Here is a 15,576-nt window from a genome sequence, read left to right on the forward strand (position 1 = left end):
CTCTTTTCTTTTGTGTAACTTCAAAGCCAACGAACCAAACACCACATAACAATAACATAACGCTCTTCCATTTTTCATTTCATTCACTCACCATATTATATTTTCTCTCTCCCTCTCCATTTCCATTTCCTCTTTCATCACTCACAAAACTAAATCCCTAAACCGCTTTTTCCTTCTTCTTCTTCACACAAACAAATCTCAATTCAGATTCTCCAAATCGCGTTTCGCTACCTTCAGATCAGAAACCGTGTTTCCGTCAATGCTCGCTTTGGACTCGATCTAGGTTTTTTCTTCTTCCTCAAATCTCAATTTCTATATATAATTTACTCATTTTTTCGTCGGTGATTTTTTTCTTCTTCATTTCTTCGCAAGATCTCAGCTCATATGTTAATCGATTTTCTAGTATTTTCACTAATTGTTGAAGATCTCTATTTTCTATTCAAATTTCTGTTTAATTTTGTTTTTTAAATATTTTTTTAGCTGTTTCTGAAGAACGAGGCCTGTTTTAATTTTATTTATTTTTTTTGAATTTTTTTAGGTATTTTTTTGTTTAATTATGGAGGATTAAGTGTATAGATATGCTTTTTTGTTGATTGAATTGCAGATCGAGTTCTTCATACTATTATAGTGTGGGGGGATACAGATGAATAACGGCGGGATGATAGAATGCAGTGTTTGCCATTCCAAATTGGTATCGCCCGCCAGCAAAACTGTATCGAGGGCTTATGATCGGCACAAGAGTAGGATAACATCCAAACAACGTGTACTCAACATCTTGTTGGTTGGTGGGGACTGTATGTTAGTTGGTTTCCAGGTGATTCTTATCTCTTCTTAACGTATTCAAAGGGTTATCTTGCATAGTTGCATATGAATCGATTTAGATGTCACTTCGAATACAATGGCTAGTTAGCAAAGGGATTATTACTGGCAATTTAAAGGGTTTAGGACTCCAAGTCTATAAGAAAATATATTGAGATGTAGCATATATATTTTCTTACTATCTTAAAAAAATTGCTTCAATGGCATATGTCATTTATTTGATGAGCAGATCTAAGATCTAAACTTCTGCTTATGGAAATTAAATAATCCAATAATCTATAATAGATTAGAAACTCCTTTGGTGTTGAAATGGTTGGTATTTCTTGCCAAACCTTTATGCTTGTTGTTTAGTGGCTGACATATATACTATTTCTTTCTTTTGGCAGCCTATCCTAGTCTATATGTCCAAGGTGGATGGGAAATTCAATTTTAGCCCAATTAGTGTTAATTTTTTGACGGAGATCACGAAGGTTTTCTTTGCTATTGTTATGCTTCTTATCCAGGTAATGATCACTTTTCCTTGATGTATGTTCAAATTAAATATATACTGTATTTTCTATCACATATTTAGAACATGTGTCAAGTGGAGGTAGATTTTGAAGGAAACACGTGATAGATGTTTCACAATAGGTTAGAATTGCTATATAGTGAATGTCAGGGTATGGATCTGTAGTCTATCTTTGCAAGTAAACAGAAACAAAATTGAAATTTGAATGTCTAGGGATTGGTTTTTTATTTTTTTTAATTATCTTTACTTCCATATCCATACTATTAACATTAATAAGAGTATAAAACACAGTTTGGTTATCCGTGTCGCCCCATGTGGCGGTATCTCCTACTATCTTTTATGTAAGAGAAGAAACCCTCTATATCTGTTGATTTTCTTGCACCCGTTGTGATGACAGAAAAGTAGGTGTACTGAATTATAATTTGGGGCATGTTAAGCAAATAGTTAAAGGCATTATGTAGACAAAAACAGATGTGGATGGCTGGTAAATTGAAAGAAAACATTATTAGTTGTAGACCTAAAGTGGCAGAAAGGTTTTTGCTCAGGGCTCCTTAGGCATGTATTTGCTTCTGAACACATCATTTTTCAAATTAATATTTATACGCATTAGAAAAAATAGAATTCTTACAAAATCATAAAGCTTTAGGCTTCTCAATGTTACTAAACTAGCGAAGAGCATCTGGAAACCAAAATAAGAGTCAGTAAGACATGAGTAGCATAAATCTCAAGCACACACCCGGGTCATGGCCATGGACTGCTAAGATACTGAAAACTCCTAGAGATTGAAAAGATAACTTAACCTTAGCAGTATACTTTAGCTGATAATATGATGCTGTAGAATTCAGATCTAGAAAACATTATGGAGTGGTATATTTTGCCATTTATCTAAGGTTTGATTGCCTGTGCAGGCTAGGAATCAAAAAGTTGGGGAGAAGCCTCTTCTCTCAATTTCTTCACTCACCCAGGTACTATGATTTAATTATAATATTAATTTTGTATGAATTGACAGATATATGGAGTCCATATGTCACTTGGTTTTTCTGATATAGGATATGTCTTCACTGATTTGCTAGGTCTAGGTGCCCTGCTTCTTGGGACTGGTTAAATTATATATCCAATTGTTTATTCTTACTCTTCATCTTAGTTACCTGATATTGATTACTGACTTGATAGCAATGCTGTTAATTTTGGATCGTGAAAAATAACGGTTTGTTCAAATTTTGCAATGCTACAAAGCTATGGCATCTCAATAGCGTCTATTTGACAACAGATTATACTAAATAGCATATTGAGGTGGAACAATAATAACCTGTTCAAATTCCTCTATACTATAGCGCTATAGCCACTATTTGACGACACTGCTTGATAAGCTGTGCTCCATTAGAATCATTTGTATAACGAATATGGGAGAGTGTCTTTCTCTAAGTTTCTTGAGCCTTTTCATTATATATAGAACAATTCTTGAACACTTAATTCAAGATTTTCTCGGTACCTTCATGATGTTCATCCTCAATGTGGTAATTTGTCTCTTGTAGGCAGCCCGCAACAATGTCCTTCTTGCCGTTCCAGCATTTTTGTATGCTATAAACAACTATCTGAAGTTTGTCATGCAGGTATATAAAATTATTCTATAAATATTTCATATGCCATATATATGGTTTTTGGCTAGAATAAGAATGTTAGTCTTTCTTTTATGTTTGATATGCACCTATAAAGTCAAGAATAGGCAACTTGTTTTTCCGTAGAGTTTAGGTAGTATGTATTTGTACCCCACATATAGGTAGATGTAACCCACATATAGGTAGTACATATTTGTATCCAGTGCCTGTGTTGTGGGTTTAATTTTCCATATTAGTAATTAAATGTTCTAGAAGAAAAATAAATTTCTCATTGCTTGTTAGAGTATTAGTTATAGCTTTTTTAGGATTTAGAGTCTTATTTTATTGATAATCTTATAGTGGTCGCATTGTGTTAGTAATACTACACAAGGACTTGGCATTGGTTTTTATTTATGACATGCCTATCTTCTCTTGATTTTCCATCTAATCCATCTAATTTCAGTATGGCTCATATTACAAGCTGATGAATTATTGTGTTGCTTCTGTGATACTTAATGTTACTTAAGGTTGATTTCACATTTCATGCAGCTTTATTTTAATCCCGCTACTGTGAAGATGTTAAGTAATTTGAAGGTAATTTCTCGTTCACAGTGCTGTTGATTGATTTCTGTATTTTTGCCAGCCAAATAACGACTTGCTTAAGCATTACATATGATATATCTTGTGATAGCTGATGAGTGCTTCTTAAATTTTGAGTCATTGCTTTCAACCAAAATTTTCTTTCCACTTCATTTCAAGAAATTCTCTTACACTCTTCTCTCCATTATATTTTATTCTTTTAAGCTGTTTTCTGTCAGATTTCTTGAGACAAATTAAAATACTCTTCTCGATAGTTTGCTGAAGTTGAACATGTTTTTAATGGTTGGCTGTTGACTGTGCATGTTTCAGGTGTTAGTGATAGCACTTTTGTTAAAGGTGGTTATGAAGCGCAAGTTTTCTATCATTCAGGTCAGTGCATAAGATCTATCATGTCTATAGGATATAAGGATTTTAGAGGTATCCTTGCCATTATTTGGCTCTGTACTACAGAGTTTAACAAGTTGAAATCCTCACATAAATCTAAATTGCTTCTATTCCTTTTATCTAGCTGGAAAATTGATTTTTTTTCCCGTTTTTACAGTGGGAAGCTCTTGCTCTCTTGCTCATTGGTATAAGTGTTAATCAGCTACGATCTTTACCCGAGGGAACTACAGCTTTGGGTCTTCCTGTCACAATGGGTGCATATGTCTATACGTTTATTTTTGTAAGTGATGTTTGTTATTTGTTCCTTCGATATATTGATTATCATTATGCAATCAGTGCATTTTCCATCTATTAGGATTCTTTGTTATTTGTTGAACTTCAACTTTGGAACTATTTTTTCAGGTCACGGTTCCATCGATGGCCTCTGTTTATAATGAGTATGCTTTGAAGAGCCAATATGATACAAGTATATATCTACAGGTGAACTATGCCTTTTAATGTATTTTGATCAGCAGATTAATTAGTGTCCAATTTTTGCCCATGTGTGAAGACACACTCTTACATTGTATAAAAATTGAAATGTATTACAGTTTATATTAGAAATATAACTTTGGTCACTTTGTATTCAAAAAGAAACTAACATGAATTAATTTTAATGGACAGTACTTAACAGACAGAAACTAATAATGATACTTGGCGACTGAAACTAATTAGAAGAATCCTCTTGATATCATTCAAGTCAACTGTAAAGTAAAATAAAATATATGGAAAGTGTCAAGAAATGCACTTTAGTGGTGCCAGTCTGCTTAGAGGATACTTTTAACTGCTTTAATATTTATACTTTAGATGTTTATTCTCTATTTCGTGATTCGCAGAACTTATTCCTGTATGGGTATGGAGCCATGTTCAATTTTCTTGGAATTGTCGTGTCAGCTATTGTCAAAGGTAAGAAAATGAATCTCTTAAATGTTAATTTAAATTTAATCCATTCAAGTGCCAGTTGAAAATTCTAGTGAGCAAATCATACATAAATTCAGCCAGCACTTGGGATTCGTCTCACAAATTTACCAACAGGATGAGCAAAATCAGGAATTTGATATCCACTTATGTCAACAAATTCAGATTATGATACACACATATAAGCATTGGGTTTAATTAACCTCATTGGTTTTCTAATTCAAAATATATTTGAATAAATGAAAATATGATGTGAATGATTCTATGCTCTTGAGACATTGTATTGTATTCAAGTGTTTCTGTCATATATCATTGTGTTTTTGTAGCAAGGCAGTAAAGAGTCGTTTCTATACACAGCTTCAAGGGACTCATACAAACAACCTTTTTTATTAGTTTAGTTGTTGATGGTTTATTCTATTTGTTCATTCTATCAACATTTGTACACCTGAAATATCTATTGTTAGGAAGTTCTGTAATGCTTTTCAGTTTTAATCCAAGGTATATAGATTTCTTTTTTCTAATGATCGAACTCTGAACGTTTTAAAAATGCGGTTTCAAATGTTCCAGGTCCTAGTAGCTTTGATATCCTAGAAGGCCATTCAAAAGCCACTATGCTATTGATTGCAAACAATGCTGCCCAAGGGATATTATCCTCTTTCTTCTTCAAATATGCAGGTCAATGATTCAGACTTATGTATTTTTTCCATTGCATTGCCTCCTATTTTGTAGATTGCCATGTTATTTGCCACTTCTCTCAAAATCATACTTAATATGTTGCAGATACAATTTTGAAGAAGTACTCATCAACAGTTGCTACAATCTTTACGGGCATAGCATCTGCAGTACTATTTGGACATAAACTAACAATGAACTTTCTTATTGGCATTTCTATTGTATTCATCTCAATGCACCAGGTAAATGGAATTTGAAAGATTCTGGTTGATAATAAAGACTAAAAAATAAGTGACTTGTTTTTTCTGAGTGGGGAGCAATTTAGTCAATACCCTTTTTTATATCATCTTGCTCATTTCCTCTTCAGTTCTTTTCGCCATTGGCCAAAGTCAGAGATGAACAAAATGGTGTGCTGGAACTGCCTGAGGTTCAGGACAAACAAAGGTGCAAACTAATTGCTTACTAATCACGATTTTTTTTCTTTCGTTTTTGTATGTGGCAAATGTTATCATATGCACGGGCATCTACTTAATTTGGGCCCCAAAAAACTTGTGGTTTATATATTTGATAGCCACACTTCATAAAAAGTTGACTAACCACATGCTCCTTCCGGGGAGGAAGATAAAAAACAATTCATTCACACAATTGGTGTTTCTGAAAATTTTAGTTGTTGGATATTTTGTATATGGGCCGGCCATGACTTGAACACTTCTAAAAGGAAACAGGTATCCTTCTTCCTTTACATTAACAAATGCTTGTGTTTATTTCAGGTCAAAGGACGCATTTATAAATATGGCAGCTGGAGCAAATGAAGAGGTACGGACCGTCACCATATATTGTTTTATTTTTTGTCTCTTAAGCATTCAACTGATTACTTTTATTTTTGTTGTTAATATGCACATTTCCAGGCCACTCATCGAGTGGGGCATGATGAAAGACAGCCACTTCTCCCCACTTAGATTAACCTACTGTATGTTTTTTCTTCCTTTCTCCATTTTAATTATAACCTCCTCTACAAAATTCTGGTTCATTATTTTCTTATATTTAATAAAATAGTTTGTTAACCTGCTAGATTATTATTGGTTCTATATAGCCTTAGCAGTTTCTTTTGTTCACTGAAGAAAAAATATCATGCTTTTCTAGTCAGATACCCCACTTTCTAATAGTCTATGACCCTTTTTGTACCTTATAAGTAATCCACTCGTTTTTCACGTGTCCATATCATTGCAGGAATTTTCCAAGAATATGTTTTTTGGTGATATCTGATAGCTATGGTCCCACACAGTTTAAAGTCATAATAAACTAAAAAAGATTTTGCTGCCTTTCTTGCTTAGCTTTCCGAAGAAAGTATTTGTCTAGTGGTTCCATAAATTCAGACATGAATTATCGGCTTCGTGAGGTGGTGAACAAACCAATGCTTTTCGTTGCTGAAGATTTTGATAGAGCATAGCAAATGGATTCGTAAGAGCTTTTGGCATATCAATGTGGATTTACTTGTACTTCATTTATTCTTTATATCTTGGGACATTTGTTTTCCTGATATTTTTACTTCTACCCATTCTATCTATAGTGTTATTCTTTACATTTATTACCCAGTGTGGACATTTAGTCTTTACTCCGTTCTTTCTATATTTTGTGATATTTAAGGGTTGATAGTGAACATGAGGAGTCCGTTCTTGTAGAAATTTATATTTGCATGCATACAAAGCAATCAAGGACGATATTTGTATATGTTTTTATATTGGTGACTGATATACTCGTGTGTCTTCTTCATATATTTTACACATCCATTATATAATGTTAATATAATTACAGTATATATTTTTCTTTGATATGATAGGTGGAGGGATAAATGATTTTGAAAACATATTGACTTTTCTTTTTTTCTAAAATAAGTTAATTTTAGCTTGCAACTAGTTAGAAAGTATGTGCAAGGCATTGGCCTGCGCAAGTTTGATTATAATGGATTTTAAATATTTTAGTTGATGAAAAATACGAAGTTATGTATTCCCTCTTTATTTTTTTTTCACAATTATTAAGAAAACACAAACAGAATTCATTTGGAATCATATTTTTATATGTTTTATAGGGTCATGTTAACATGTGTCCTAAGGGCACATGTTAAGGATACTATAAATAGAAAAAATTAAATGTAATTAAATGCAATAAAGTCATATTTAAAGTTTCGATACATTAAATGTACGTGTTTCAAGATTTTTTATTTATAAATATCTCATTAACATGTGCCCTTGGGGCACATGTTAGCTTTTCCCTGTTTTATATTAGAACCAACAAATGATGAAGTAATAATTCAGAATTGGATATGACAACATTTTATTATGAAATTAAAATTTGAAGATATCCAAACCAAGTGTTCTTGGGAAATAACAACTTTCTGTCTTATGAGCTACTTCAATGCCAAAAAATTACTGGAATCTTCCTAGATCTTTGACCCGAAAGTGGTGGACTAGATGTTGTTTAAGACAAGCAATTTCATAATGATCAAAACCTATAATGACTATATCATTAACCTACACAACCATATAAATGCATTTGCTAGGGAAACGTTTATAAAAACCGAGAGTATGTGTCCGTGTGTGTGGTCTAGCGGTGAAACGCTTGGGTCCTGAGAGTGTGTTTCTTTCAAGGATTCAGGTTCGAATCCTATTAGATACACATTGTTTATTAAAAAAATAAATCATAGAGTATTGTTGAATCATACTACTAAGTCTCTCAAACCACGTTCGAGGAAATTATTTGAGACGACAAACATACTCACGGTACTCCCCTAAGCAAAAAAACCAATTTGTTGCTCCATATAAATTTCCTTTTCCAAATTTTAATGAAGAAATGCATTTATTATTGAGTCATTTTTTTTCAAAACAACAACATAGGAGAATAAAATTAAAACCTCCTACTAATCGATAAAATGTAACGAAAATAAAAAATACGCAAAGTAGATTAAAAAAATCGATACTATAATATGGAAGTGGTTGTTCAGATAAGTGCACAATGTAAAAATATTACAATACCAGATAAAAAGTCATGAATAAAACATAAATAGGCATCTACTACTGACTATGCCTAATGCGAACTCCCTGCGACCTCCTCTGCCTCCTCATTGACCATCCTCTGCACTATGGCAATCGCCTCTGGACCGCCCTGCTCAAAGATCCCTCTCTCCAATGTCTCCTGCCCTATCGAATGTATCCGCTGGCAGATCGACAAGAGATTAGTGGCATGGTCATTCCCGGCCTGCTGGTTCTCAAAGAGCTCATCGTGTGCTGGCCTAGGTGGATGCCCAGGAGCATCGGGTGTCATGATAGGATGTGACACTTGATAGAACCATGTCACATACCCATCTACATAGTGCCAGCTCTGGGTGGCTCGCGTATGCCGATACTTCCCTGGGACTAGATGATGCGCCCAATCCTCACAGATAACAATGAGCTTCCGACAGGTAACAATGTCAGGAGCAACCTCAAATGGAGACCTCGGTATCATCTGCAGACGTCTAAACTGTCTCATGCACCGCTCCGGCAGATATCTGAACATGGTGTTGGCCCCACATGCCAACCATCCAGAATATAATGTGATGTGGTCGAATGAGACAACATTACCGTAATCAATGAAGGGCGTCCACTGGATGTCATTATGAGCAGTACAATCGAGGTATACACGATATGACCCCACTTTCTGATTCCTTTTCTAGAAGACATATCGTGCAGCCCTGGGCATGGCATTAATGTAAGCGGGATCATGATCGTAGCTGTGGATGCAGTGGAAATAAGAGAAGATCCAACCCTGAAACACAAATATGATAATATGTTAAATAGAAATATGATATAATTAAATGTGATATAATTAAAATGAAATGTACCGTAAGGAGTGTGCAAGAGCCAATCAACTGTCTGGTCCTCCAGTTGGTGGCGTCATTCAGCTTCTAATATAGGTATATCGGATTAACGGCTTCCCAGTTTTACTCGTGAACTGTAGTCAGATCAATAAAGTACCAGAGATAAGTCATGTCCACGTAGGTTGCACTTTTATCCACAAAGAGTGTAGTTTCTATCAAGAACATAAACCAACACCGCAAAGTGTAACCACAAAGATACTCAACCAAAAGCACGTCACCCTCATCCTCGGACTCCGCTGCCGCCACCAAGTGGTTCTCATAAAGCTCTTTCAAGATGGAGAACCGAATATGGCCCTCACTCGTCGTTCTGCACTCATAATCCGCCATATTTGGGTCCATACCCAGATAATCCACCATCCACTCTATGGCCTTAACCCTCTGTATCTGGGAATAGTCTAAAAACCTCCCTCTGATCGGCAGGTGGAGAAGACAGACCACATCATGTAGGGTGATCGTAAACTCCCCAACAGGAAGGTGGAAAGACGAAGTCTCCTTGTGCCACCTTTTAGCAAATGCCCCTTGCATGTCGTGGCTGATGGTACTATATCCGGTCATGCATAAATCGCCAATCCCAAAACCAGCTACAACGTCATTAAACCACTGAGTGTGTGCTTTAAACAGATCAAATATTTCCGCGCATGGTTCACAGATTTTATGGTCGCCCGATCATGTCACAACAAAAACAAAAAACAATGTTAGTTAAACCGTTTGAAGAAAGTGCAATAAAAACAACAAAAAATAGTTATATTAGAAAGTGCAATATAAAATAACCTCGCCATCCCAAGCTCGTCGAGCGACATTGTCATGATAGTAAATCAACACAGAAGTGTCTGAAGGCCCTCCCGGGTAGCCTTCCTCCTCCCCGTCCTGAGCATCAACCTCGCCGTGCTCAGGGTGAACATCGGGTACCTCCTCCTTCTCAAGTCCTACCACCTCCTCCTCCTCCTCACGTACCTCCTCTTCACGAGAGGAAGACGTCCGAGACAACCGACTCCTCGAAGCAGATGAAGATCCTGCAGGCGCGTCATCCATTTGGACTGGTACTCGGACTCGACCCCGTCCTCGAGTCACTGCTTGCTGTGCAGCTCTCTCGCGCCGAGCTGAAGTTGTTTGTGTCTCCCTACCCTGTCTAAGTCGAGCGACCGGTGCCTGATTGCTTGCCATTTTCTTGGAAAAAATGCAACCGGTAAGACTTTGAAAAGAAAAAAAAACAATTCAGACATTTTTCGGAAGTGCATCTCTGAAACTGGTTAGAGGTGATTTCTGAAATGCACTTCTGAAAACACAGGCGAAAAACCGTTTTTAGCAGACCATCATTTCTTGCCCTAACTCAATCAAAATCCAATTTTTACCAACTTAACACTATCATTGACCTACAATAACTTCACCCTACAACATTTTTCTAATTTCTAACAGCCCTAATAACATTTCCAAGTTAGAGTTCAAAGTTATGGAAACTTACAATTTGTTGGAGCTTCGAGTAGATATTGAATGGAGCTTTGAATGCTTATCAATGCTAGGAAGGAGTTGTAGAGTCAGAATACTTTGAATACAAGTTGGCACTTTTGTGTGAATTTTTTTATTTTGAGGAGAATGAAAGTGAAGGGGTGCTTGTAAAAACCACAACAGTTTTCAGAGATGCATCTCCGAGAACACTTTTTTTTTAAAAAAAAAAAAGGTTATTTCGGATATGCATATCCAAAAATATTTTTTTATTATAAAAAAGAGTGTCTTCGGATATGCATATTCGAAATCACCCATTTTTTAAGAAAAATATGGCTTTGGAGATGCATATCTGAAATATAGGGGTATTTTGGGGTTTTCACCGTAACACTCTTCTAAACCTCCGTGAAATATTAAATAAATTCAGAGTAAAACATGCAAAAGGATGTTACAACTCATTGTATAAAATAAAACATCTGCCACGCTTTTCCGAGGAACATAATTCAATCAAACATGTTTAAACACAGCAAAATCAATCTTCAAAATTGGATAATGTAAACCTCAGTTATCAAAATCAAAATTCACCATCTCACTTCAACAAAATTATCCAAATCAATAAAACAAGAGTTTATTAAATAACTCTAAAACAAATAATGTTTCCCAGTGTTACAAGACTAGAGCATGACACCGACACAACCCAAAACAAATGGATAAACTCTACGAGCTATCCTCACCAAAGCAATAAAGCTGCTACTCCTCAATCTGGAAATAGTCAACAATAAGGGTGAGACATATTCACAATTAACAAATGTTATAAGCTCATAAACAACAAAACCTCATAAGCAATTGTTCACCTTATTGCATTATATTACAAAACTTATAATTAATCATCCACAGTTACGAATACAAACAAACACAAATGCAACACCATGTTATATCACCGAAAGTATTCCAATCATGTTATAACAATAGATACATGCAACAACTCTATGCATGTGGTACCAACACATGGAATTAACCCATCACACCGATCCAAAAATCATCGGGATACGACCACCGCCAATCCACTAATTCCACATAATGGGAATTAGCATCACTGATCCAAATAACCCCAAGATACAACTACACCTATGATTTATGAATGCATGCATAACATATAACATACAAATCATCACCAATAACTCACCGAAGTAACACTGAGTATAATGTATTCATACCTCAACACAATTCAAACAATTACATTATACATAATTCACACCAAACGCAACATCACATTATAATCATGTTGTCACAATATCACCACATCTATTACATTCATAAGTAGCATTCACATAGTACTTATCATTCACAAATGACATATTGCATACAAGACAATCAATGTCATTCTCAACAACCACCAAAAACAACCTATACATTTGCTAAATTTAAGCATCATGTATACATACAATTACCAAAACATATGCAGTTAAGAATTATCTATATAATTTGAACATTTAAGCATACCACCATAATTCAACATATTGAATTATCCACCTATTGTACAACATACATTCATCATGTAACAATCACAACAATGCATAACAATTAACATTCATCAATTACATATATCACAACTAGCACATATTACACAATACTAAACATAATTCACACCAACATAACATAAGCATCACAATTATGCTGTTACAACATCACATTGCCACATCTAGTCAAAATATGCACACAATGTATAAACACTCCATAATAAATTAAGTCGATATTTTTAAAATAAAATTGAGCCACTACTCATTAACCCAACTCATTAGATAGAACATTCAATTAATTTTCCAACGCTCAAAATAGCGACTAAAACAGACTTACAGGTTTAAAGTTATGACCTTCGGAAAAATTTGTCAAAAATTGAATGCTGTGAGCCGATGCATAACTTCTTCAGGTCGACGCATATGATTCCTGTCCACCTCGGGTTCACTCAGGACGACCCTATAGGTCGACTCATGTTGAGTAATTTTTCTGCATGAGCCAACGCAAAGATTCTTCAGGTCGACACATGGCAGTTTTATGCATAATTTTTCTGCGATTTTGTGATTCTAGGTCTGCGATTCCTTGACCCTAAAATCCACTTTTTCCATCATTTAAAACATTTTTAAGTCTTTGAATACATGTCTAAAACTATGGTTATTAACCACATCATGTTAACACAAATCCTATTATTTTATTGCATATTAACACACCTAAATCATCCAAATTCATCCTATAGGTTACAAATCCCCAAAACCCCAAAACCCACCATACATACAAGAGAGAGCATAAATACACCTATTCAATTCTATTATCCTTAAACCGATAATAGATGCTAAAAGTAATTAGTCACCCCTTACCTTAGCCAAATTCTTGAGTTCTTCCTCTTCCTCTGCTTCCCCCCTTTCACGTGTTCTTGAGTTCTCCTCTTTTGCTTCTAATCTCCTTTCTCTCCAACTTCCTTTATTTTATGAAAAATAGAAAATATCTAATAAGGCCTACATAGTTAACACCTCCCTTTTTCCAACCACTGCACTAAGCCCAATTGCTTATTTTCATAATTCCTCCAATAAGTCACCAACTCCCAAATAATTCCAATTCAATAATTAAATTTCAATTAAATTAAATAATGGAAAATATTGGGTGTTACATTCACCACGGGTCCCTAAGAAGGTGTATGAGTGTAAAACGAAATTGTCTTCTTTCTTTCGTTTGAACCATCTTTAGCCGTGTAAGCCCAACAACATCCAACCATATATTTTCTTAGAGGAGGTGGTACAAGTGTCCATGTTTAGTTAGATTCTAAGACTAACATCTCATTAATCATAGTTTATCGTCACCCTAAATGAGAAAGAGCTTCATGCATATACTTGGGAATAATGGTTGAAGAAATAGTAGAGACAAAGGCATAATGTGAAGGTGACAAGTAGTGATAGCTAAACAAGTTATAAAAGGGATAAGGGCTATGAGTGGAATATGTACCTCTACAAATTGCAATAGGAGACTCATTTATCACGGTGGGCAGATCTGAAGTAAGAGAAGAAGTTGAGACGAGAGATATGTTACTTATACCTTATTTAGGTGTATTGGTGGAAGGGAGATGCACACGCCACTAATAAAGTCTACACGGGAGAAGGGCTAGGAGGATTAGGTAACTTCGCATGAGGAGATGAATTTGAATGGTCAATGTTAGGAAAGGATGGAACTCCCAGGATATATAAGATAATATGCAATACTTGAGAAATAGTCTCAAACATAGTAGGGTATGTAAAGAAAGGTTCATCCTCAAAGAAAGTGACATCTACAAACATGTAGAAACTGTGTGTGGAAGGAAAATAACACAAATAACCCTTTTGAACTTTTGAATAACCAAGGAATACACACTAAATTGAACAAACAAACTTTATCAATTTCTAAATAAATTGATCCAAAGACTTGATGAAAGATTCATAATTGAAGCTACATATTCTTAGGGGGAGACTGTTGCATATCCCTAACACATTTAAGGGGAGCACCTCCAGTACAGTTATTTTATTGCTTGTCTTTTCACTTTCATTTATTATCGTTTATTGAGTCTTTTTCATGATTGCATATCTCTGAATCAAGTTCAAATCGATTCGTTTATTCGTTTTAGCATGCATAAATTAATAGTTATATTTGAGCTTGATCATGATTCTAGTAGTTAACCTCATGAGACAGTGGAAAGAAAAATCTCAAAGTATTTTGAAAATTAGGAAAAATTGAGATTTTATGTGTTTGGTTTAAATCAAACACATATCCCGACTTGAATCAAATTAAGCATAAACAAATCAGTAGTCGTATGAATGTGCAAATCTAAATTCGTAGAAGCATAATAAATAACATAGGTAGCCCGACCAACTCTTTGTGCAAGGACAATCTCTACTGCATTGTTGGATGGATAACACATAATTTCAAAGGGGAGGGTATAGTTGGGCGGGTGCCTATCACAATCACGAGGTGGATAATTATGCAATTGCTTAGAGGTTCTTTGGTCGGGTTGCAAGATAACCTTTGCACCATTTCATGGTTTGTACAACCATTTCGGTCTCAATTTTGCCAATAAGCTGTGAAGGCTTACTCACCCAACAATTCCTCAACCGGCACCGCTTCAGGACCCTTCTCCTTCCTAAACCCATGATTAGTGACTTGGTTACTTTACATTGCTCACTCTAGAGGGAACGGAAATCAACTTCATGTAGATCAGAGATACTTCCCGCCCAATAACTAGGATTTTCATTTGCTTTATATTCATTTCTTTTGAATTTCATTGTCGTTTGAGTTTATTGTTAGTTTTTAGTTCCTTTCAATATTTTTAGTATGTTTCTCTTGTCATAATATGTAACAAATTGTAATAATTTATATTCAGATTAATGGCAATGAGCAGTTGCTGCAAGTTACTCTGATGCCAAAGTAATAGAGAGAGCAAATGAGTGCAAGTACAAGGAATGAGAGTATGAATAATAAATACCCGACCCTTTAATGAAAGAGGGTATTTATAGCCCCTAGCGCTGGGCCAAGGTCCCCATTCTGGGCCCGATGTAGAGGCCCAAAACAGGGATTTCCAGGATCCATGAGTGTGGTGGAGTCCAGCACGTGGTCTCCATTACGGGTCAACCACTCCGAAGTTCCATGAGGGACACCGT

The 15,576-nt window shown here is 35.3% G+C and overlaps 1 protein-coding gene across 1 annotated transcript; it reads left to right on the top strand.

The window, feature by feature from the left end:
- LOC131648782 (CMP-sialic acid transporter 3-like) lies at positions 1-7,305 on the top strand. The gene is made up of 16 exons (XM_058918508.1): positions 1-283; positions 605-814; positions 1,206-1,322; positions 2,236-2,292; positions 2,863-2,940; positions 3,475-3,519; positions 3,835-3,894; positions 4,067-4,189; positions 4,312-4,389; positions 4,785-4,854; positions 5,434-5,541; positions 5,647-5,780; positions 5,906-5,982; positions 6,309-6,354; positions 6,447-6,508; positions 6,769-7,305. Exons 2-15 carry the CDS (start codon positions 644-646, stop codon positions 6,495-6,497), a joined length of 1,215 nt encoding a protein of 404 aa, XP_058774491.1. The 5' UTR covers positions 1-283; positions 605-643; the 3' UTR covers positions 6,498-6,508; positions 6,769-7,305.
- Positions 7,306-15,576: the final 8,271 nt, after the last annotated feature.

This window comes from Vicia villosa, linkage group LG2, assembly GCF_029867415.1.
Source record: "Vicia villosa cultivar HV-30 ecotype Madison, WI linkage group LG2, Vvil1.0, whole genome shotgun sequence".
NCBI classification, from domain to species: Eukaryota; Viridiplantae; Streptophyta; class Magnoliopsida; order Fabales; family Fabaceae; genus Vicia; species Vicia villosa.

What these genes read in the sequence shown, in the direction of transcription:
- LOC131648782 (XM_058918508.1), top strand. Translation starts at nt 644, where the DNA reads ATGAATAACGGCGGGATGATAGAATGCAGTGTTTGCCATTCCAAATTG. An exon ending in TTGTTATGCTTCTTATCCAG is followed by an intron (nt 1,323 to 2,235) that starts GTAATGATCACT and finishes TTGCCTGTGCAG; the next exon opens with GCTAGGAATCAAAAAGTTGG. An exon ending in CAATTTCTTCACTCACCCAG is followed by an intron (nt 2,293 to 2,862) that starts GTACTATGATTT and finishes TGTCTCTTGTAG; the next exon opens with GCAGCCCGCAACAATGTCCT.